The sequence below is a fragment of the Schistocerca americana genome, chromosome 1, assembly GCF_021461395.2.
Source record: "Schistocerca americana isolate TAMUIC-IGC-003095 chromosome 1, iqSchAmer2.1, whole genome shotgun sequence".
NCBI classification, from domain to species: Eukaryota; Metazoa; Arthropoda; class Insecta; order Orthoptera; family Acrididae; genus Schistocerca; species Schistocerca americana.
In genome coordinates, this window is record NC_060119.1 from 59,327,097 (window position 1) to 59,352,959 (window position 25,863).

Consider the following 25,863-nt stretch of genomic DNA (forward strand, 5'->3'; position numbering starts at 1 on the left):
TGCCAGTTGAATCCAATGTTGCCAGATAGAGATAGGTTTCACGCGGCATTGAATATATGGCCATTTTTAAGATTGACGGGAATTTTAAATCTAACACTGGGCATTTTTATATTAACTTTCAGTATAAGGTGCACCTGAATTTTGGAGGCAACTTTTTGAAGAAAAAAGTGTGTCTTATAGTCAGTAAATTACGGTACCTCTTGTCTTGCTCTGACTAGAAAATCTGAATGCGGAGTAATTCAGCTAAAGAGTACTTCTTTATTAAGATTACCAAGAATTAAGTGCCATTTCCCTTAATTATTATTTATTAGTCTACCACATTGTGGAAAGGGTAGTCAGCTACTCACCACATAGAGGAGGTATTCAGTTAAGACATGCACAATGAAAAAGAATATTATAAATATTTACACACACCCCCCCCCCCCCCAATGAACCGTGGACCTTGCCATTGGTGGGGAGGCTTACGTGCCTCAGCGATACAGATAGCCATGCCGCAGGTGCAACCACAATGGAGGGGTATATGTTGAGATAAACGTGTGGTTCCTGAAGAGGGGCCACCTTTTCAGTAGTTGCAGGGACAACAGTCTGGATGATTCACTTATCTGGCCTTGTAACATTAACCAAAACGGCCTTGTTATGATGGCACTGCAAACGGCTGAAAGCAAGGGTAAACTACAGCCGTAATTTTTCCCGAGGACATGAGGCTTTACTGTGTGGATTAGATTAGATTTACTTTCATTCCAATTGATCCATAGTGAGGAGGTCCTACAGGATGTAGAACACGTCAGAAAAACAACAATACATGACAAATATTTACAACTCAAACAAATAAGCTAATGTACCATTCCACAGGTCCCAAGTGGCATGGTCGTCATTTTTTAACGAATACTATATGAAAGAATCATTTTACAAAATCTAATGCACTGAATTTAAAATAAAAAAAAGTTTATTTATTTATTTATAAGGTAATAAACATGCAATACAACTACTAAATACTCATTTACAATGAACACATTAGTGCACTGAACTGGTGCAGAAGTTAGATTGTACTCACACACACACACACACACACACACACACACACACTTATTTACAATGAACACATTACTGCACTGAAACTGTGTAGAAGTTATATATATATATATATATATATATATATATATATATATATATATATATATATAAAAACAATGATGATGTAACGTACCAAACGAAAGCGCTGGCATGTTGATAGACACACAAACAAACACACAAAATTCAAGCTTTCGCAACCAACGGTTGCTTCATCAGGAAAGAGGGAAGGAGAGGGAAAGACGAAAGGATGTGGTTTTTAAGGGAGAGGGTAAGGAGTCATTCCAATCCCGGGAGCGGAAAGACTTACCTTATGGGGAAAAAAGGACAGGTATACACTCGCGCGCGCGCACATATACACACACACACACACACACACACACACACACACACACACACACATCCATCCACACGTACACACGTACGCAGGTGCGGATGGATATATGTGTGTGTGTGTGTGTGTGTGTGTGTGTGTGTGTGTGTGTGTGTGCGTGCGCGAGAGTGTATACCTGTCCTTTTTTCCCCATAAGGTAAATCTTTCCGCTCCCAGGATTGGAATGACTCCTTACCCTCTCCCTTAAAACCCACATCCTTTCGTCATTCCCTCTTTCCTGATGAAGCAACCATTGGCTGCGAAAGCTTGAATTTTGTGTGTATGTTTGTGTTTGTTTGTGTGTCTATCAACATGCCATCGCTTTCGTTTGGTAAGTTACATCATCTTTGTTTTTAGATATATTTTTCCCACGTGGAATGTTTCCCTCTTGATTCCATGACTTGAGCTGTTGGTCTGAAAAAGTGATATATTTTTAATGACAAATTTCATTAAGGAATAAATATATTGGGAAGCAGTAGTTAGTATCCCTAGTTCCCTAAACAGGCTTCTGCAGGATGTTCTTGAGTTCACACCACATATAACTCTTACTGCACGTTTTTGTGCCCGGAAAACTTTGGCTTGGCTTGATGAATTGCCCCAAAAAATAATCCCATATGACATTATGGAATGAAAGTAAGCATAGTATGCCAGCTTTTTCATTTTTATATCCCCTATGTCTGACACAATTCGCATTGCAAATAGAGATTTGTTAAGATGCTTCAGCAGTTCTATGGTGTGCTCCTCCCAGTTGAATTTATTATCAAGCTGTAATCCCAAGAATTTAACACTGTCCACTTCTTCTATCTGCTTGTCATCGTATGTTAGGCATATACTCGTGGTGCACCCCTTACAAGTTCTGAACTGCATGTACTGTGTTTTTTCAAAGTTTAGTGACAAAGAATTGGCTAGGAACCAGTGATTAACGTCCACAAATATTTTATTAGCTGACCTTTTTAAGACTACACTTGATTTGCTATTTATTGGAATGTTTGTATCATCAGCAAACAAAACGAATTTGGCTTCTAGTAATGTTACCCCAGATGATGTAAGAAACAGATTGCCCAATCGCTTGGTCCAGCAGGCAACCCTTCTCAGGTAACGGCCACCAGGCGGCAACAGCGCCACACCCTTACTTGTGGCACCAACCACTAGATGGCACTCCGTTCTGTGAAATATGTGGCAACATGGTCCGAACGCGTGCAGCTTTCCACCATTTGGCGTCTGTGAAGTACCAAATACAGCTGTTTCTGACGTACCAGTGGCAGTGGATCGAGTCGTCATGCCGAGGGCCTGTGAGTATATCAACTGTGGAAGGAGTAGACGGACAAATCCCGAACTAAAAATGTTCAGATTTCCTGACAAAGATAAAGAAAGGTCACGGGAGTGGATTTTAAATTCAGGTAAATTAATAAATTAGTTGCGAGTAAGAATTAATAAAGAGCCCTAAGCATTTGATCCTATCTAAATTTTGTCGATCTTATATTCTGATATAACGTGGCAGCCCTTCCTGTACAAGAATCATATCATATAATTTTTAAATGAAATCTTTGCTGCCATTTGGACTTTTTTAAACTGTTTATTCACTTCACTATCGTAATTTTGGCTGTAGAGGCATTTTTGTGTGCAATGTGAAAACTGAAACAAATACAAGATATGGATAAGAAAATGCAAAGCGTAGTGTGGTAACGTTTGGTAAATAATTTAAGAAGCATAACCTTACAAGACCTTTCCCGTGGTACTTGAAAATGGCTCTGGAGCTGAAATCGCAACAGTGAAATAAATGAATAACAGCCGTCATCTAACTGCTAGTTCATCGATCCCTCTAAATTCTGATATATACTACAGCGAATGAAGTGAACGAGTGTAAAATCTCATTTACACCGCTGCAAACGAGTATTCATAGATAATTCGCCAATGTTCACTGTGCGGATTTTGAAAACTTTCTAGTGTTAACTTGCACGTGGAGATCTTTTTTTCCACCATAATCCATATCAGAAGAGCTGTATAGCAAAGAGGAAATAGATGGCATGGAAGGCGAGTGTAAAACCTATGCGACTGCAATACAGTCTGCATTTAAACAGTAACTCGCGAGAAATGTTTGTGTGTTACTTTTCATTTATTTCATTTCGCATATGATTGTGATAAGGATCCCTACAGAAGAAATAAACTTGGTTTGTAGAATTATAGGAGATAATCTACATTCTTCGATTCTCGGGAAAAACCACAGCCGATCATGAGATACAGTCAGCTGTGTGACGAATGCATTTTGCGCGCAGCGCTCTAGCCGAACGCAAATTAGCGTCATTCACGCCACCGAAGATACAGCGTTGCCGATTCTGCGACATGGACAGGTCAGTTAGCATTGTAGCGTCGCCTGCGACAGCTGTTGACCAACGGGAAAACTATTTTTACGGTTGCCTGTTCCACTGTAAGGATGGTCAATCTGTTTCTTATGTGATCTGGGGTGTTACTGATGAAAGATCATTGATATACACAAGAAAAAGGAAGGGGCCTAAAAAGGAACCTTGTGGGCCCCCACATGTAATTAGTTCCCAGTTGGATGATGCCTGATAGCTTGATACATGTCTCTTTCCTAATAACACCATTTGTTTCCTGCCCGAGATATAAGATTTGAACCATTTTGCAGCTATTCCTGTTACACTATAATATTCTAAATTACTTAAAAGGATATTGTGATTTGCACAGTCAAATGCGTTTGACAGATCACAAAATATATAGCAGTTGCCTGCAATTTTTTTATCAAATGAATTAAGCACATTTTCATTGTAAGTGTAGATAGTCTTCTCAATATCAGAACCCTTTAGAAATCCGAACTGTGACTTTGACAGTATGTTATTTGAGATAAGATGGTTATAAAGCAGATTGTACATTACTTTTTCTAAAATTTTTGAAAATGCTGGAAAAAGTGACATTGGACAGAAATTTGATGCTATTTCTTTATCTCCCTTCTTAAACAGTTGCTTAACTTCAGCATATTTCAACCATTCAGGAAATATTCCACTGATAAATGACTGGTTACACAGATAGGTTAATATGTTATTTAACTCAGAATCACATTCTTTAATTAACTTTGTTGATATTTCATCATACCCACTAGATGTTTTTGATTTTAAAGATTTTATGATGAATATTATTTCTGCTGGGGTAGTGAGGGTCACATTCATATTACAGAAGTTACTTGAAATGTCTGGTCTGAGGTATTTCACAGCAGCATCTACAGAACTTGACAACCCCATCTTGTCAGTAACAGTTATACAATGTTTGTTAAAAAGTTCTGCAACACTATGCGCATCTGTCACCAATGTATCATTTACTCTTAATGCTATTTGTCCCTCTTCATGTCTGGTTCTACCGGTCTCCTCCTTCACTATATCCCATATAGTATATTTTGTTATCTGATATGACTATTTTTTCCTTTTAATATATTTGCTTTGATGTCCATATTACAGTCTTTAATATTTTGCAGTATTTCTTGTAATGTGCTATAGCATCAACATCGGAACTGTTTCGGATTGACAGACACAGTTTTCTTTTTGTTTTACAAGATACCCCTATTCCTTGAATAATCCGTGGCTTCTTTGTAGACTTTGCTCTAACCTTGGTAAGGTTTGGGGGAAAACAGTGTTCAAATAAGGTAAGCAGTTTATTAGCAAAAGTTTATATTTTTAATTCATGCCATGAGCATTGTAAACATCAGTCCAGTGAATGTCTCTGAGGAGTATCCTAAAATAATCAATTTTTGGCTTATTGATTACCCTCTTGAGCTCAGATTTAACAAATTTTATATCCTGTTCAGTATTAACATGGTCTGAGAGGCCATTGACTATTAGTTTTGTAATATAATTTTGTTCATTGGACTTTTCTATAAAGATATTATCAATGGCTGTTTGTGAGCAATTGGCTACTATAGTGGGGAACTTTACAGTGGGAATTAAGTTGAATGATAGTGTTACTAACTCAAATAAGTTCCTATTGGGAGAGTCTTTAAGAAAATCTACATTGAAATCACCAGCAACCACTATTTCTCTGTTTTTGGTTGTTAAATGGACCAGTACAGCTTCAAGGTGGTTTACGAACAGACTAAAGTTACCTGCAGGTGCTCGATCTACACTTAATATTATGAAGGATTTTTTGTGAAATTCTACTTCTGTTGTACATGCTTCCATATGCTGTTCTAGGCAAAATTTATGAATGTCTATGTTCTTAAATTTATGACAGTTTCCTGATGAGTGCGGCAACTCCTCCTTTCTCCATTTCCGATCTACAAAAGTAAGATCCTAGCCTAAATCCTGTAACACTTAAAAGTTCTATACCAGTGGTCACATGATGTTCAGAGAGGCAGATTATGTCAGCTGGGTTTGAAGACTCTAATTCGTCTATGCAGATAATTAATTCATTAATTTTATTTCTCTGTCTTCGAATATTTTGATGCAATAAAGATAGCTGACATTTCACACTGACTGAGTTAAAATTTGGTAGAGTTAAAATATCTGCTGACTGTTGAAAATTCTTAACCAATAGCTGTTTATGCTGATGTAATAAGCTAGAATTATATTTTTTGGTTTCTTTCTCAAACTGAAGGTTTGTCTCAGTCCTAACCTCTCTCAAAATTTGGTTTCTTTCTGTCCTCACTACCCTAAAAAAGGGCCTTTTCTGAACCCTACAACCATTAGTATTTTATGGTTAAATGATGATGGTGTCCCTTCGGATAAAACATTCTGGAGGTAAAATAGTCCCCCATTCAGATCTCCAGGCAGGGACTACTGTTGGAACATGTGAGGCAATACTGACCCTACGACTTATCTTAGAAGATTGATTAAGGAAAGGTAAATCTACATTTCTAGCATTTGTAGACTTAGAGAAAGCTTTTGACAATGTTGACTGGAATACTCTCTTTCATATTCTGAAGGTGGCAGGGGTGAAATACGGGGAGTGAAAGGCTATTTACAATTTGTACAGAAACCAGATGTCAGTTATATGAGTCGAGGGGCATGAAAGAAAAGCAGTGGTTTGGAAGGGAGTGAGACAAGGTTGTAGCCTATCCCTGATATTATTGAATCTGTATATTGAGCAAGCGGTAAAGGAACAAAAGAAAAATTTGGAGATGGAATTAAAATCCATGGAGAAGAAATAAAACTGACACCATGAGAGAGTGAGGGGGGGGGGGGGGGGGGGGGACAGGGAGGGAGGGAGAGATATGAATAGAAAACAAGGCCTTCAGTTACATGTTGCAAAAGGAAATATTTAAGTGTTCCTTTTTCCCACGCGTCATTCGAGAGTGGAATGGTAGAGAAGTAGTATGAAAATGGTTCGATGAACCTTCTGCCAGGCAGTAACCATGTAGATGTAGATGTTACATTTCACTTTGTGAGGATCATAGGAACGTAACTCCACTAGCAGTTTTACAGGAAAGATGAAAGAAGGTATTTTTACATGTAATTTGTATGCTTCACTGATGTAATACAAACTTTATTGAAAAATCTCTACAGCACTAAAGAACACATTTTTGAAAGCTGTCACATAATGATACAGCTTAAAAATAGTCACTACTGGTTACCCACTACTTACTGTTTAATATAGTGCTAAGGAGATACATTCTTATGGTCCTAAGCGAATCACTCTAGAGCTTTTATACTTTGGAGATATGAGAAAATACAGTATAAAAAATTAGTTTCCACATTAAAAACAGATCAATTTCAGTTAAAATGAAAGCTTGTTGGTGGATTTTTGTACCACGTCAAACACTGAATGTTCACTTTCTCACTAATGGCCACCTCTATCTGAATCTCCAGCTTTTTCTTCCTCAAAACTTTTGCAGAATGTGTGATACTGATAATGCAAGTGCAGCAAATATCAATGAGGAGTTTTATTTCATCTTTGTGAAGTTTTAGTGCTTCACGGTATTTTGGTTCCAGCTGAAATACCTACCGTATCAGAATTTTGGGATTTTCTGGAAACTGGAAAACCTTTGAACTGTTGATCATAGAAATGTTTCAATAATATGTGGTTAATATCACTTGCAAAATTGACACTTTGTCACCTTAAGCCACTGTACTTTATTTGCTTCACTGTAAATTTTCATTTTTCAACCATTCCTTCTGCATAGGACCGAAAACCAAGAAGTTCTTCTGGTCAATTTCAGTGACTTCATACAGCTTTTGTTTTCAAGCAGAGTGAACAATATTATACCACCCTGAAGGGTCATAGATCTTAATGCTTTTTGCAGTCGAGTGCATGCCAACATTAGCCTCTTCACAGTCAGTCCTTCGAGAAACTGCACAAAATGTGACGAGAAAGGAAGCAATATGACCACACTGACAATGTTTGCAAAGGACAGTCATTGTTTTGTCTAGTGTTCCTCCACTTGCTAATACTCACAGGGGAAATGCAATAGTTTGAAATCTCATACACAAACTGTTCCAAAAGCTGACGGGCAGAGAAATGATTCAACAGTAAAACTTTATGTGACATTTCCACCTGACATCACAAGACCTTTTATTAGCTGCCAGATAACACATACTACTCTTTCAGCACACAAATGCAGGAAAACTGTATTATGCAAAACAAGCAGATAGTGGTTTCTGCTGGGTTAAATCACACTTGCAAATTTACTTCACAAAGTAAGGAGTCCGAAAAATGTAAGTGCCAATCAGTGGCGGATACAGAAAAACTTCAAGTAGCGGGCACGTAAGATATCTTGAGCCACCTTTACTTTTACCGTAATAAAAAATTATCAAGTCACATACTGTGAAAGCGACAAGCCAATATGTACCTTGCGACGTATAATATAAGGGCAAGTTTCCAATGATGACATAATCCGGCAATTTATGTGTGTGTAACTTTTACTGTTGATTCCATTCCTTTCTAGTGCATTCAATAGTGGGCCTATATAGTAACAATGTGTTTTTAGGAATCTTATCGAAAGTCACTATTACCAGGGATATACGCATCAACAGTTTCCTACACCTATCTCGTATTACAAGTTATGTATGGGAAACTATTGTTACATTATTAGTAAAAATATAGTTACAAATCTTGTTACAATAATTTTACTGATAAATTACTAATGAATTACTATTATTAATACTTCACAACCAACTGATCACTCTCACTCTTGACTAATCTTCACACTTGCACTTGCTGCATTTAGGACTTTTTACTTATTCATTCTTCAGTCTTAATATTTCTGCTCCTGAATGTAAACTAGCTTCCTATTCGAGGAATAGTCCGTATTTATAACGCTACATATCGAATGTCCTCTGGACAAGAAAACAGCAGAATATTCGTTACTTTTCTCAAACCAATGCCAGATAGAATAATGTATAAGAGATCACTAGAATGGCTGTGACTTTTCTTGTAGGTATGTGTTAGCCACCTACGTGCCAGACAGAAACGTATTAAATTCGATGATGCGAACACGCATGCTACATAAGAAAGTACAACTACTCGATAATTTGATTTAGTTGAGCCAACTGATGAAAGAAACGAATGAATAGCTTGCGGGCTGACTGGCAGGGACAGCGCTGGTGGGAATGCGAGTGGCCCCGCGAGGGGAGGGGTGCACCCCACTCAGCCCCCATATGTATCCACCTCTGGTGACCATACATTTTACTGTTCCCAAAAGTTATTATATACTTCTTCATGGGAAAAGAACACAAGTGTCAATACGTCTATCTGTCACTAAAATAAATTCGCAACTTGGAGATACACAGCATCTTATTCCTATCAGGAGAAGAGATAGACACATGCAATTTTGACATGAGATACAATTGATTACCGTGAGAACACATGTTAAAAAAGTAAAAAATTGTGGTTTTGGAGATACATTCCTCTGACTATCACACAACGATGTGCGAAAAGAAATGACAGAAAAACCAGAAAGAAAAAGACAATAAGTGTTAAAGAAGAAAATGTAGACTATCAAAAAGGAAGATGAGGTGAAAATAGTAATGATCAAAGGATTGTATGACTGGTGGCATATTAGGGAAGGAGGAGGATACAAATAATGACTAGTACCTATCTGAGCCTCATCTGTTATACTTTGCAGCATATTATCTCATCGAGTTATCCAAAGCAACTTTTCTACTGCTTATGCATTGTTTTCTACAATATGTCAATATCTAATGCCAGGATTACAGCTCTGTATTATTTTTACAAATTGATGTACTTTAAAAATGTCTAACATTTCTCTATTTGAAAACAAAATTGATTTTCTGAAATTATAACACAACTGCAACTTCAATGGCTTCGAACCACAGGACTGAATGAACCAGTAACAGAATTCAGCAATGTCTCAAAAGATACCCCTGGTTATGATCCATACGAATTGTTTAAGTTCAGGAAATTAGTTCTTAAATTTGCAGACAATAATCATAATCTTCCTTATATAGACACACAGACTGGAACACAAGCACCCAAAAAAGTAAAAGATGTAGTGCTGTAATAATATCTTAAACTTTCCTTTTGTTAACAATACAATTAACAAACATTTTACCTTCAGTGGGTTTATTGGCACAGGTGCCCCTTCTGGTAGCACTTCAGCCTCCATGTTAAATGAGAATGTGCTGTATTCTGGTAGTGCATCTCTCAAATAAAACAACTCCTCATCCAATCGTTTTTCAAGTCTTAAAACTTCAATTTTGTGAATAGTTGGGTTGTACATGTCATACATTATCTCCACACCTAAAATGAAATGTAAGCATTATTTGACATTCATGAATACAGAATTCTTTCCAAACATACTGGTTTAATGTTCAGAATTAGATAAAACAAAGTCATGAATCTGCATGTCCTATTCATTCTAACTAAACAACATTTTAGAATGAAACAATGGAAATTCCAGATTAGAATATCAACAATTATGGAAATGACATATTTACCATAAAGATGACATGTTGGGTTGCAGACAGACACAACAAAAAGACTCGCGCTCTGAGCTTTCGACCGAACAAAGAGCAATGAATGGAAATATTGTTCAGAGGTCTGGCAGCATAGCATACATGAGCACAATGTGCACAATGACACAATAGCAAATAAATGAAATATGTGATATTAGCACTTAATGGACGTTTATTTGCATAAAAACATGACTGCTATGAAAGGCAAAAAAGCCAAAATTTACAATTTTCACGTTGTTCATATATACATATCACTATTAGAAAATTGCGGCAATCTACATCCACCATTATTATGACAAAACACCTAATCTGAAAGCAATGGAAATCCTCCTGTAAATAGATAATGGTTGTATCGTTAAACTACGCAAAGGAAATTGTTAATGCAATTATGGTCTTGTTTCTGTGACTCTTCAAAGCTGACAGTCGCCAAAAAATACCTGAAAAACCTCTATCTTAAATATTACCAAAGGTGCCACCCTCTTTTCAACTAAAATACAAAAATCATACACAAATTAAAAGTACACATTTCCATGATTTTGGCGTGGTACAACTCATCAGTGTTCGTCACGCAATGTAACAAGAATATGGGGTCAAAGTAAGGGGCGAATCATTGTGAAATGTTCAGCAGTGAAGGCTGGTGATCCACCCAGCTAGCTCTGATACTGACTGTGCAGCATGGAAAGCTGGTTCTGACTGAATTGTGCTATCTTTGAATGTACTGCAGCCATTCTTCCACTAGACCATTCGGAGTGTATCTTCACTTGTATAATAAGTTGTAATAATTGAAATCTCTTGGCATTCATGGAAGATCTCAGATACTGGTTCCTTTTTATTTTAAATTTTATAAATTTATAAATCCAATGAAGGACCTCGACATTTGGTATCTTCAATATACAGGGTATATGCCATATACATTTAAAATGCCTCAATTTTTTTTACTTGGGCTCAAGGTTTAACTCTCGCATCCATAAAGGAAAACAGAGAATATCTAGCCACAAATGATTATAGTTCACAGTTGCTAACAGATGTCTGGCCTTGTGGAGATATTTTTCTTATTGATGAATTGTTTCTTGGTCTGTTCAATTCTGGATTTTATCTCTCGCTTTGAATCAGACTGCTGGTACAAAATGATGTTCTCTTTTAGGGAATACTATTATTTTGGTCTTGACAGGGTTAATAAATAAGTCAAACTCTTCACTGCCTCTAACTAGGCAGTTTATTGTGAACACTGAGTGACAGATAATTTATCTATTATGGCAACAGTCTCAACAGCATATTTGAAATTCGAAATAACCCATTTGTTGTGATCTCTTCACAATCTTTCTTCAAAATTATACATACAACATTTTCTTGTCCTTTTACTCCTCACAAGGAAACATCAACTCGACCTCACATTTTAAAGAGAAAAAGTACACTTGCAAGAGACCAGACCAAGTAATCAGTCCCACATGAAAATTTTGTCAATAATTTTCTGATAGTAAGCACGACCTTCTGAATGTAAAGCTTTTAAATTTTGTGTGAATCAGTTATTTGTCACTGGCTCTGCCACACTACAGCCACCTAATGCTTGAGCACAAAGTACTGTACAGCGAAGTGACAACCAGAGTTCTTCTGTTCACGGGATATTGAAGGCGAGGGAAGAGGAGGGAGGAGGTAAACACATCTGCCAAATATGTTATGAAACCTTGTTCAAGAACACACATTATTCTATGCAAAGAATAGATGAGTAATGTGAGTGCGGTGCACAATTGCAGACTCACTAACATATACATTCAATATTATTTAACCATATTCTCATATTGATATTCTGCAGCTGCATATAGGGCTCAAAAGCAAAATGAGGAAACCTAAGCAACTTAACACTTTGACTGCCAGCCACGTAGACATTGCCATTTCTTAGCATGCCAGCCCTTTTTAATGGGGTTTCAATATTTTTATTAATAAAACTGGTCAACATTTAACTGTGATGATAACTTTTTGTTAAAGTCCAAAATTGCGTCTTCTGGATTATATATATATCTCAAATCGTTACACATGTTTTTTACATAGTATGATTTTGTGTGTGATACACACTGAAACAAGGTTTTATGCACATTTTCCCTGCACTCGCTTTCCTGTTGGCTTATAAAAAGTTGAGAAATTGCTTTATGGTCTAGAAACTGAAGAAATATCAGAAAGGAACCCAAAATTTCAATGAACGGTTTGCAAAATTAAAATGAGAAATACTCACTTGAAGTTTGATACAATTCCTCTTGCACAAAGTCGGGATCCTGATCTACAGTCGATATCGTCTTCCTTGCTGTTGTCGACAAAATCTTACTCCAATTCATGAAAAATTTAACTGTCTGTAGGACAACATGAAGCCATGTCTTTCATTTCTTTACATACTGAACAAACAGCTGCCACCTTGCAACAGCTTGTCGAAACTGAATGTTCCTCGCTACAAAATCAAGTCCGATCAAGGCTGTTAATATACGTGGTTTCTATTTACAATCAGGAGACAATGTACCCATTACATGTAGAGATTGATAGTACACCACAATTTTCACGTTTCATGAGCTGATGCGATTGGCAGTCAAAATATTAAGAATTAATATTTTGATTTACAATTTAATCATACCAATCGTATTGAAGAATAGCACATCTCCTGCTTATGTACTTCGCTTTACCACTGTCAGCTTTAAAAACGATATAAAATAAGTCATAACAGTGGTTTTAATACTGAAATAGTGCTAGTCTGTTACTTCTTTAATGACACACATTCATTTCACTCATTTACACTGTGTTTGTGAACTGCAACGTAAACATACATAAAACAAAAATATCTCTGGCATAAGCTATGGGTTGGAAACTGCGCACATAGATATAGTAAACATGGCATGTTGCCAATGCCTCAGCAGTATTTCACAAACCTCTTTTTATTCCACTGTACAATACTTCACACTCAGGCATTGAGCGACTTCATGGGGTGGAGTGAGTGAGAAACAACAGATGTGCATGAAATTTAAAAGTGTACATTCATTCTGTAGGTCACAAGTGCATACTATCAAAATTATGGCTCAAATTTTCGCGCAGGGTCAACTGCTGGTGGTGATATCTTACAAGTGTGCATTTTCTCCCTTCAAATATCAAGAGATGTTCCTTGTCAATTGTGTGTTCCATCAGTAACAGACACTTCCTTGTGTAAGTGCACAATATGTAATGATTGTATGATTATCATACAATAGTTATTCTCATTAAAAAGTTGTGTATGTGCTATATTTCATCATAAAACTGCAATTACTACATAACATTTTAAAGAAACTGTTTTCAAAACCATCTTAGTGTCTGTAAGCTGAAGGCTTCAACTTGCCAGTCACTTATCAAAAATGAGGGGAGAGGTTTTGGAACCATTCATTACTTGAAAAGGTATATTACATTTTACTTGCATTTACTGTTCTGTACAATCGAGTACATGAAATGTATCTCTCTCTCAGTTACACTGATAGACAAATTATTGTCTATATCCAAAACTGTTACTGGCCTGCAACAACTTCTACTTTTAGGGAGCAGATGTCAACTTTCTCTCCTTTTGCCCTGGCAATACAGCTTAAAGTTATCATCTCTTAACATTCACACCTCGAAGTTTTCTTAAACAGTCTGCTTCTACAATTTCAGAATCCAAATGGAACTATAAATGTTCTATTACAATTTATTGAAGTTATAGTTTGGTTTTTAGATACAATATCTAGCAATGATTGCCTTATACAATTATAGTTTTTCCCTCACCTCCATAAAAATGAAACTTTTCTCTAATACGGCTGTGAAAGATGTACTATTACAGATTAATTATCATAGCCATCAACTGCTAGTGCTGCAATCTTACAGTCAGTGGTGAATATGTAGTTCAATACTTGTCGTGCCAAAGATACTCCTTATATTTAGCAGTTCATGGACATGTAAATTTATCCCAATAAATGTGTCACATGTGCTGGATTGCTATTCAAATCACTCGGCAATTATTTATAATGTTTTATATTTCAGATACTTATTTTAAAGATTATTGGTATTAATATTTGTTTAAAAGTAACTTATTAGTGGATTTCCATTCATCTCAATCATTCTTTTTGTGTTACTGATATGAGTGGTCCGTTATTCGTAAGTGTGCTTACATCATTCATCACAGTCTCTCAGCACTGTGTTTACATTTCACGGTGTACAGTTGCAGCTGTAGCTGTTCTAAAGCTAAGTACTGACAGAGTTGTTAGTGCACTGAATTCGAATATTAAATTTAGTAGTTTTCAGTCGTTCATCTAAATATTAGTGGTATGTTTACATTTCACAGTGTGCAGTTGCAACTGTAGTGGTTCTTAAGTTCAGACAAAGCTGTTTGTGCACTGTTATTCGGTTACTAAACTTAGTAGTTTTCAATGGTGTCTTGTGCTGTTTCTGATGAAATAATGGTTTAACAAACTTTCGACCATTGTGTTTTATAGAGTTGCCTATGCGCTGAAGTCATGTATTAAATTTAGTATGCAGTTTTCAGCTGACATTTCTTATTGTTTGTTGTGAAACATTTCACTAGGTTCAATTTCGTCCATTGTTCCAGTCAGTAGTTGCTTGAATTTTTAGTTTTAGATAAGAAATTGTGTGAAGTTTTTGTGGTACTGATATTAGTTACGGTTTAGTGGTAGATCACTATTGCTAGTTTTTTTAAATCGTTCTACTGTTGCAATTGAACTTACGTAACATAGACATTTTGTTTCTTCAGTAAATGTTAAAATTTTACCATTACTGAGAAGTGTGGACTTTGTCATACGCAGAGGGGAGCTACTGGACATTCAAATGAGATCCTCTCCTGAAAATACGGAATCTGAAGCAGAAATAAGTTGATAGAGGAGCAGGAGCACAAAATCTCTGCCCTTCAGGTTGTAATGGTACTTGAATTACACAACCATTACGGCACCTCACCTGAACCTCTCGATACCAGCTATATTTTACTGTGTTTCTGTTAACTACTTAACATATTTCTGAGACAACATTCAGATTTGATTTCATTTGTGATACATCGATATGTTTATATTGCAATGATATTGTTCTTATGTGTATTCTTTCTTTTGTCACTATGATCTTTGACGTACTTGTAACTGATTTTTGGGCGCGTAAGCGATTATTAGTTAGTTGTTAAGTTGTTAGAGAGTCGGACCTTGAAAAGGTCAAGTCTTGGACGTCATGTTGGAAAGACACATATTATAGTTGGCTTATAAAATGTGGAGAAGATGTTTTCAAGTATGTTTTGTATTGTGAAGTGATGTTTTGTGTGATACATGATATTGCAATAAAAGCAGTTGAAAGGAAGTGTAACTTAAATTCGGAGTGCTGATTATTTTTTTACATCACCATTGTGCTAACTTTGAAAGGTTTAATCTCCAAGAATGGTTTGAGAAGCGCATCTACAAAACTTTTGAATATAGCAGAATAAAATCTAGGCCTCTTTGCATCCGAGCTTGGAATCATAATCACCTAGATTTTCAACGATTGAGCCATGATAATATGAGACCAGCGTGGGAAACACAAAAAGATGAGTGCCTCGTTTTTTCATTACTACCGAAATGACTTTATTAACTGTGCTCTAATGACACCTGCCACATAATATGACTGTTGTTGCCTGAAAATGCAGTATTTAGCAGCGTGAGCAACACCACAATCGTTATTAAATGCTGACCTTTGTTGTGGTAGGGTTGTTAGAAGGTGCAGTTACAAAATGCAAAGGAGGAACTAGATAGGTTGAGGAGAGTGAAAGGTACTGTGGAATGGGAACTGGCAGTTGGTAAGAAGGCAGCTATGAGGAGGAGATCTTCAGACAGTTGTACTTTGCATATAACCAATAGATTTGATCAACCATTCAAGTTTAGTGGAAAGGAGCCTCTCGTAGGTATAGGAAATATACAGCAGTCCTCAGCAGTTAGGGAACCTAAGTCAGTTGCAAATTCTAATAGAAAGAACAAGGTTCTGTCGCTAGGCAGTTCACATAGCAGAGATGTTGGCCAGCAGTTGCAGGAAGTGTTGGGGAGTGAGTACCAGTCGCCAGCATTATGAAGCCAAGTGCATGGTTGGTTCAGGTGACTATTAACATAGGGGAGTTCTGTGGAATTTTACAAAGGAGGATCAGATAGTGATTGTGGATGAAGCTGGGAACAGTCGTGGTAGAGACGGGGAATATGATGTAGGTGGTGACCTGGTAAAGATAGCTACTCAAACTGGTGGCACTAATGTGCACTTCGTACAGATGTTTCAGCATCATGATCGGCCTCATCTTAAAGCTGCTGTTAGGCATGTTAACACGGGACTGGAGAATGTGCTGATGGCGGAGGGCATGGCTCAAATTGCAGTGGTGCCAGTTGAGTCAACAATAGATAGAGTTTCATTAAGCATGGCCTACAACTCAATAGGTATGGGAAGGGGAGGCTGGCAAAGCATATACATGGCAGTGTAGTGTGTGGCAGTGAGATCACTCATGGGAAAATTCCTGCGGTAGTTGGTGTTAGAGCTGCACCTCTTTTAGATTGAAGTCAGCTGATAGGTATCCCTGCTTAAAGGAAGTCCCTCTAACAAGGGAATCGCCTTCACAGGAGGTCAGATAGCCAAGTAGTGAAGGAATCAGCATTTTTCATCAAAATATAAGACGTATTAGAGATCATGTTAGTGAACTGCTTTTAGATGTTGACTCCGACATTATTGGTATATCGGAGCACCACCTAAATAATATGACAATTTAGAGGCTTCCTTTACCAGGATATAGATTAGCTGGCTGTTTTCCAAGTTCTTTGCGGAGTGAGGGAGTGGCCATGTGCATAAAAAACAGTATTCTATTTTAGTCCATAGACATATCATGGCAATGCACTGAACAGGTATTTGAATGTTGTGCAGGGGCAGCTCAATTTACTGAAACTGAACTTTTAATTTTTGTTATTTATAGATTCCCTAACTCTGACTTCAGAGCATTTCTGCTGAAGCTAGAGAGGGTTCTTGACTCACTTTATAGGAAGTGCCAAAATTAGTTATGTGTGGTTGACTTCAATATAAATTTCATATGTGATTGTGCAAGAAAATGAATGTTGGTAGATCTCCTAAATTCGTATGATCTGATGCAGACTGGGTTTTTTCCAACCAGGGTGCAGGGGAACTGTAGCACAACCATAGACAATATTTTTTATTCATTCTTCATTATTACATGGGCATTCTGTTAGTAAAAGAGTGAAGCCTTTCAGACCATGACACACAAATTTCAACACTAAAAGGTTTTGTACTCAAACAAAGGATACACAGAATTACAAACTATGTAGAAAAGCTAATCCAATGCAAAAAAGAGAGTATTTTAAACTTTGTTACGCAACAAGAGTAGCAAGATGTCCATGGTGCTGATAACACAGGTGACAAATATAATGCTTTCCTTAATAAACACATTTCTCGTGCTCTTTGAAAGTTGCTTTCCATCAGAAAGTTACAAACAGAGTACTAGCAGTAAAAGACAGCCTGTGTGGCTGACTAGTGGGATAAAGGAATCATGTAGCACAAAGTGGGAATTATATCAAAATGTTAGAAGTAGTCACAATCGAGCTTCAGTAGCCCATGACAAACAATATTGTAAGAAGCTAAAAATGTTATTAGGAAGGCAAAGAGTATATGGTATGCAAATGGAATACCAAATTCACTGGATAAAATTAAAACTATATGGTCAGTCATGAAGGAATTGTCTGGTCAGCAGCACAAGGGTGACAATATAATGTCAGTTCAAATTAAAAATATTTCTGTTTTACTGGTAAGTCATATATATGTGAAGTATTTAACAATCACTTTCTGAACATTTCTACAGGGAATCATATAACTCTCTTGGAAAATGCCTTTCTGAGACTGATGTCTGAAATACTCCTCTGTGATATTGACAAAGGGGAAGATACAGTCAATGATCAAACCACTGAAGACTAAGGACTCTCATGGATATGATGGAGTGCCTATCAGAATATTAAAGTACTGTACTGCACATGTTAGCCCTACCTGAATGATTAAAGCATTCATTAGTCAAGCTGCTTTATAAAAGGGGGAAAGGGATAATGTAGACAAGTTTAGACCCATTTCTATGTCAATTATTACAAACAATTTGCTATCAAATTGTACAGTTCGGTTTTAGAAGTTGTGTATCAACTGAAAATGCTATATTCTCTTCTCTCTGTGTGGTACTGGATGGATTAAACAACAGGTTTCAAATGCTAGGCATCTTTTTTGATTTATTTAACTAAGGCATCTGATTGTGTTGATCACAAAATATTGCTGTAGAAGTTGGACCATTGCGGGATAGAATTGGTTTGCCTCTTACTTTCACAACAGATAGAAAAAGGTCATTATCCACAGTGTTGAAAATGTCTATGATGTGGGATCAGAGTGGGATGGTAGGTCCCAAGGGATTAGTCCTGGGGCCACTCCTGTTCCTTATTTATATAAGTGATAAGCCCTCTAGTATTACAGGTGACTCTAAAATATTTCTGTTTGCTGATTGTAGTAAAATGTGCTGTGTGCAACACTGGCACTGTTTCAGATATACAGTTCATGACGTAAATTCATGGCTTGTAGAAAATAAGTTAACATTAAATCACAGTACGACTCAGCTTTTACAGTTTCTAACACACAATTCAACAAAACCTGACATTTTAACTTCACAGAATGGTCATATGATTAGTGAAACTGAACAGCTCAAATTTCTAGTGTTCAAATACATAGTAAACCGTCATGGAAAGCCCACATTCAGGATCTTGTTCAAAGACTTAGTGCTGCCATTTTTACTATTCGAACGGTATCTGAAGTAAGCGATAATTCAACACAACATAAAGTAGTCTACTTTGCTTATTTTTATTCACTTATGATGTAAGGTATTATATTTTCGGGTAACTCTTCCCATTTGCAAAGGATATTTTTGGTTCAGAAATGGGTGGTTCAGGCAGTAAGTGGTGTTAAGTTCGCGAACCTCTTGTCGACCCCTGTTCATTAGTCTGGGTATTCTGACACTGGCCTCTCAATATTTATATTCTTTACTGTTGTTTCTTGTTCATAATATCAGCTTATTCCAGAGAATCAGCAGCTTTCACTCAGTTAATACTATGCAGAGATCCAATCTGCATTTGGACCGCACTTCCTTGACTCTTCTGCAGAAAGAGTCTGCAGTATACTGCTACATTCATTTTCAATAAGCTACCACGAGAATTCAAAAACCTTAGCAGTAATTCACACTCTTTCAAATCCAAAATGAAGCTCTCTCTCATGGGTCACTCCTATTCTGTCAAAGAGTTCATTGAAAAATTAATCTGATTCCTGTGTTATATTGTTGACTGTGTTTACATAAACTTGTGGTTTGTCTGTATTTGGGTTCATAAACATTTTATTTTTTCTGTTATTATTTTCATATTCTAGTTTCATGTACTGACACATTCCATGACCTTGGAGATTTGCACGTCAATTTGGTCCTATGGAACCAGATGTGTAAAAAAAAACTGAAACTTTTATGGGAAATGCATTTTGGATTTAGCTTAAATATAATACACAACCTTAGATATTACCTTGATGATCAACAACATTCCTAAGAATGAATGACGCTCTTAGGCCGCATCCACTTCTGCTGATACATATGCCAACAAACCGATTAACTTTATTCTGTGCATGAGGATCAGATGTTGTGACAGCCATTATGCTTCCTGGCAAAATAAAAGAACACTGTTGAATTGCAATGAGCTCAATAACATAACATAATGTAATCATTTGATAAATATGAATAACAAGAGGTTAAAGATATGTTATTCTGAAGTGTGAATGAAATACACACAGAAATACTGACTTACATATTTTGAATCAAAGTTTCCTCTTTGTAGCCTATTATTATGATGGATGAACAAAAAGGAACACATACATGCATTGACTGAAGGGAGAAAGAGGAAAACTTGGGAACGTGAAGACTGAATGCAGATGAAGAAGAATGAAGAATGGGGAAAACAACCAACAAAAAGTGCAAAACACAGATAACTAACCCAGCTGTACACACAGAAATAAGGTTTTACTGATCACGATAAAAAACGTCAAATATCAAAGTTACTGTTACTGCAGCTTCTCTAGTTTTCACTATCCATAATACCAGTTTTCAAAAGCCACGACCGAGCGAGGTGGCGCAGTGGTTAGACACTGGACTCGCATTCGGGAGGACGACGGTTCAATCCCGCGTCCGGCCATCCTGATTTAGGTTTTCCGTGATTTCCCTAAATCGCTCCAGGCAAATGCCGGGATGGTTCCTTTCAAAGGGCACGGCCGACTTCCTTCCCCGTCCTTCCCTAATCCGATGAGACCGATGACCTCGCTGTCTGGTCTCCTTCCCCAAACCAACCAACCAAAAGCCATGTGCACAATCTGCAAGCTCCAAAATTTACAAGAATTTCCTGGCTGTCAAAATATAGAATTACTTGTTTCTTTCTTACTTTCCATTTTCCAGAAGTTCAATCAATAGGATATGTTTATTGTGTAATTTAACACAAAACATCATGAAAGTAATGTTTTAAAGAACTTAAAAATGTGTAACAGAAAAAACTAGAACAGACATACCACATAGTTAAATACAATAACATCCTCCAGATCCATCCTGATACATTAATATCACAGAGATCTGATATAAAATTACATTATCCCAAGAAAGGTACCTTCTCCACATGTTTCTCATGACAGCAACAAGTGTAACACTTGTAAACTGATGCAAGTCCATTGAGCACGTCAGTATTTAAAGGTGGTGGTTGTGCCAGCCAATACAGATGCTTTATAAGAGGTACCTTCATAAAAGTTCTTTCTACTGGTTGGATCCTTAACTATTTTTAGAACTGAATAAAAAATGAAAGAAATAATTGAAATACCACTTCAGTGTTTCGACAGTAATGTTAGATAGACCTTTCAGTTTATGACTAAATGATATTCACGTCATTTCAAGGTTTTATTGTCAACCAATATCATTTGCCTCGTTAACATGAACAGGAAGAGTTGACTTTTTCCCTTTCCTACCACAAATCAGGTGGCCTCTATTTGAGCCATGACAATGTCATTTTGAATTTTCTTTATGAGAAAAACTACAGAAACCAAATCTGTTAAGCCTGGCTGTGGATTTTTAAGTTACTCTAATGCTTATTTGGGTTCAGGAGAAGTGTTCGTCCTGAAACCTTGATGTGGTTAAATCTGCATTCTCTAAATAAGTGTGTTCACATGGTGAATATTTTAAACAATAATGGATTTAAACTTTCTACCAAATTCAAACTGTGTGCCTCATGGGGACTCGAACATGAGACCATCTTGCCCTTTACAGACTGAGCTGTCCAAGCATGACTCATGACCTGTCCTCACACCTTACTTCTGCCAGTTGCCTCTCTCCTACCTTCCAAACTTCACGAAAGTTCCCCTGCATAGCTTGTGGTACCAGCACACACTTTGAAGAAAGGACTCATTCTGGAATAAACGGACTCATGGTACATTTTCAAGACTGGGGTAGTATTCCTCTTCAGATGACGTGAGCAGTCGTATTATGTGTACTTGTAGCCCGAGGGCAGACAGTTAACATTATTACCATCCATTGCTGCTAATGCATTTTACTGTCATTGTTCTTCTCTATTTTGTTCTGATATCTACTTCATGATATCAACTTTTTGTTACTATTATTTTCTGCTGTGGCCTTCCTCTGTCTTTCTTGCCCAAGGTCTACATGTCTAAGAAAGTAACTAAAAAACACTTTTTTTCTCTCCTAAATACTAACCAAAAGGTTTTTTCTCCTTTATTTCTTTTAAAATTACTGCATTGGATTTCTTATGTGCCCAGCAAGTCTTCGTTAAACCTCTGCATGATCACAAGTTCATCCTCAGTAAATACTTCTTGTTTGTAGTTAACAATGTTCACATTAAATGCACATATGGCAGTACGTTATACATTTGACCAATTGTTTCTTACTTATCCTTTTATAATGTTTGCCACGACTCATTTCTTTCTGTAAAAAATTGTTACAGCACTTATCTACTTTTCAACATAAACCACCATTTTCAGGTGAGTTTCTATGTCCTGTTCACAACAGAAGGTGCCATTGTTGCTCCTCATTTTCTGGTTTAATAGTAGCATCTGTGCAGAATTGACTTCACTTAATTGTAATGGTAGTATTGGCTTGTTGCTGAAGAATTTTACACTGTCCGATCCAAGCAGCGGCATGTGCTTATAGAGTGGCGGAGCTTCTTTGAAGCATAGTTAGTTAGTTCGCGCGTGTGTGTGTGTGTGTGTGTGTGTGTGTGTGTGTGTGTGTGTGTGTGTTTTATAGGCATGACAATGTGCTGCATAGGGCGCACACACACACGCCTGGGAGTGCCTGTCAGTTGACCTGCAGGCATGTGCAGGTAGTGTAGATTACCCACCAGACTGCCCTATTGTACACATTCTGCATATGTGTGAGCCACTACCTGTAGCCATTCAACTGGGGCAGTATGATCACATAGGCTATGGTCTGGCTGGCTGACTGCCCGCATGGCAGTTGTTTGCCCACCCCCATCCGCCAGTTCCCATGGGCACCTGGTTGGTACTCTACATGGAACAGGCTGTTCTTTACCACGTCACTGACAGTTGTCCTTGCTGTACGAAATTCCTAGTTCTGCCTGGGAACATCCCCCAAGGTGTGGCTAAGCCTATCACCACAATACCCTTTCTTCCAGGAGTGCTAGTTCTGCAATGTCTACAGAAGAGCTTCTGTGAAGTTTGGAAGATAGGAGATGAGGTACTGACAGAATTAAAGCTGTGAGAATGGGTCGTGAGTCATGCTTGGGTAGCTCAGATGGTAGAGGACTTGCCTGTGAAAGGCAAAGTGCCCGAGTTCAAGTCTCGGTCCAGCACGTAGTTTTAATATGCTAGGAAGTTTCATGTCAGCTCACACTCCGCTGCAGAATGAAAATTTAATTCTGAAAACATCACCCCAGGCTATGGATAAGCCATGTCTCCTCAATATCCTTTCTTCCAGGAGTGCTAGTTCTGCAAAGTTGCAGAAGAGCTTCTGTGAAGTTTGGAATGTAGGAGAAGAGGGCGCAAAAACAACTAGGGTCATAAGCGCTCAACTTTCGAGTGTAATTATTGAAATATCTGTGATCTGTCGTGTATGCATTTGTATTTGTGTGTGTGTGTGTGTGTGTGTGTGTGTGTGTGTGTGTGTGTGTGTGTGTTTTGGTGTGATATAATTTTTTTGTGCTGTGTGTTTTTTATGGCTGTGTGTGTGTGTGTGTGTGTGTGTGTGTGTCCAGATGGTGTGGGGGAAGAGTTTTTTGTTTTATGTTACCATTACCTTTATTAAGTGTAGTAGAGAGCCTGTGCTGATGTGTGTTTGTTCATTTATCACGTGTTTGTTTTCTGCTATGGCTTTCTGGATGTGGAAATTTTCTTGTGTTTGTATAAGATGTTTGTCACGGTTGCTTATTCTCATTATTTTCATTTCTTGTTCCATGTTTGTAGGATGATGGTTATGGTGTTTTAAATGCTCTGCAAAATGTGGAATGGTTTGTTTCATACTTCCAACATCTGATATGTTCTTTGTATCTTGTTTCAAAATTCCTGCATGTCGCACCTATGTATACTGCATCACAACTTTGACATTCAAGTTTATACATTCCTGATTGTTATAATTTGTCCCTCTTGGTAGCTGGCTGGCTTAGGTGTGATTGGAGGGTTTGCCCAGGCTTATATGCTATTTTGAAGCCCTGTCTCTTAAGGATGTTTGCAACTCTGTGTGTTAGTTTATGTGCGTAGGTCATGCTGTACCATCTGGTTCTCTTCTGTGTGGTGTTGTCATTGTGTGTGTTTGTTGAATGTGTCTGTAAGTTTTCAGCTTGTGAGTTCTTTTGTATTCTGAAAATGTGTTTGTTTTGTATTTGTGTTTTTATTTTTTGATTGAGCCTGTGTATCACATGTGTGTCATATCTGTTGTTCTTGGCTATTTGTATGATTGTACTCATTTCTTGTTCATAGTTCTCTTGCTGAGTGGGATTCTGTTTAATCTATGGAACGTGTCTTAGTGCTGCAAGTTTCTGGCTGAGGGGATGGTTGGATTTTCTTTTTCTTTTTGTGTGGTTTTAGTGCGCACAAATACAATGGTCATTAGCGCCCAGACTAAATTAGGAATGCACCGCGGGGCACAAGGTTAAAACAGCAACGAAAAGGGACAATACTATAAAAGACAGACAGGCATAGGATTAAAAAAACGGCATAATCAAATGTCCTTAGACAGGTTTGTCAAGTTGATAAAACGAAGAACGCGAGCAGCTGCTCCTGGGTCATCCGCTAAAATGGCATCCAGAGTACATGGCAGGCCAAGATCAAGACGCAGTGTGTTAAAAGTCGGACAGGACATTAAAATGTGGCGGACCGTCAGCAATTGCCCACATGAGCAGAACAGCGCCGGCGCAGCCGTCAGCAGATGGCAATGGCTGAACCGGCAGTGTCCAATTCGTAACCGGGCCAAAACGACCTCCTCCCGCCGAGAAGGGCGTGAAGAGGTCGTCCAAGCCGTGGGGAGAGGTTTCAAGGCCCGAAGCTTGTTGTCCGTAAGTGCAGCCCAATCGGCATGCCACAGCGATAAAATGCGCTGACAAATGACCCTGCTACAATCTGATGAAGGGACACAACAAGTAGCTGTCTGAGGCTGGAGGACCGCAGCCTTGGCCGCGGCATCTGCATCTTCATTCCCAAGGATACCGACATGGCCAGGAACCCACATAAAGCTAACCGGAGAACCGTCGTCCACCAGCTGCTGAAGAGAGCATTGGATCTGGTGCACGAAAGGGTGAACCGGATACGGATCACTGAGGCTCTGGATGGCGCTCAGGGAATCGGACCAGATGACATAAGCACAATGTCGGTGGCGGCAGATGTAAAGAACAGCCTGGTAGAGGGCAAGTAGCTCAGCTGTGAAGACCAAACAATGGCCATGGAGCCGATATTTGAAACTGTGTGCCCCGACAATAAAAGAACACCTGACACCGTCATTGGTCTTAGAGCCATCTGTATAAATGAAGGTCATATTAATGAACTTCGAACGAAGTTCGACAAAACGGGAGCGGTGTACGGAACCGGGGGTAACCTCCTTTGGGAGCGAGCTGAGGTCAAGGTGAACATGAACCTGAGCCTGGAGCCAAGGTGGCATTTGGCTCTCGCCCACTCAAAAGGTTGCAGGGAGCAAAAAATCAAGGTGCTGAAGGAGGCGACAAAAGCGGACTCCAGGGGATAGCAGCGCAGACACATACAACCCGTATTGACAGTCGAGAGAGTCGTCAATAAGACGGGTGGTCGGGCATTGACAACAGCCGACAGGCATACCGACAAAGCAGTGTATCACGCCGGTAGGTTAGTGGCAATTCACCGGCTTCGGCATGAAGACTCTCGACGGGACTAGTATAAAACGCTACGATCGCAAGACGTAAACCC

At 38.1% G+C, this 25,863-nt stretch overlaps 1 protein-coding gene across 1 annotated transcript in view; it reads right to left on the bottom strand.

Annotated features, from left to right (window-relative positions):
* The window catches only part of LOC124547796 (39S ribosomal protein L19, mitochondrial), an 81,024-nt gene that overhangs the window by 18,603 nt on the left and 36,558 nt on the right, over positions 1–25,863 (bottom strand). The window contains exons 3-4 of the mRNA XM_047125131.1: positions 19,953–20,087; positions 9,960–10,147 (exon numbers count right to left, since the gene is read on the bottom strand). Of these exons, the coding sequence (XP_046981087.1) occupies positions 9,960–10,147; positions 19,953–20,087 (323 nt within the window). The remainder of the gene's footprint in view (positions 1–9,959; positions 10,148–19,952; positions 20,088–25,863) is intronic.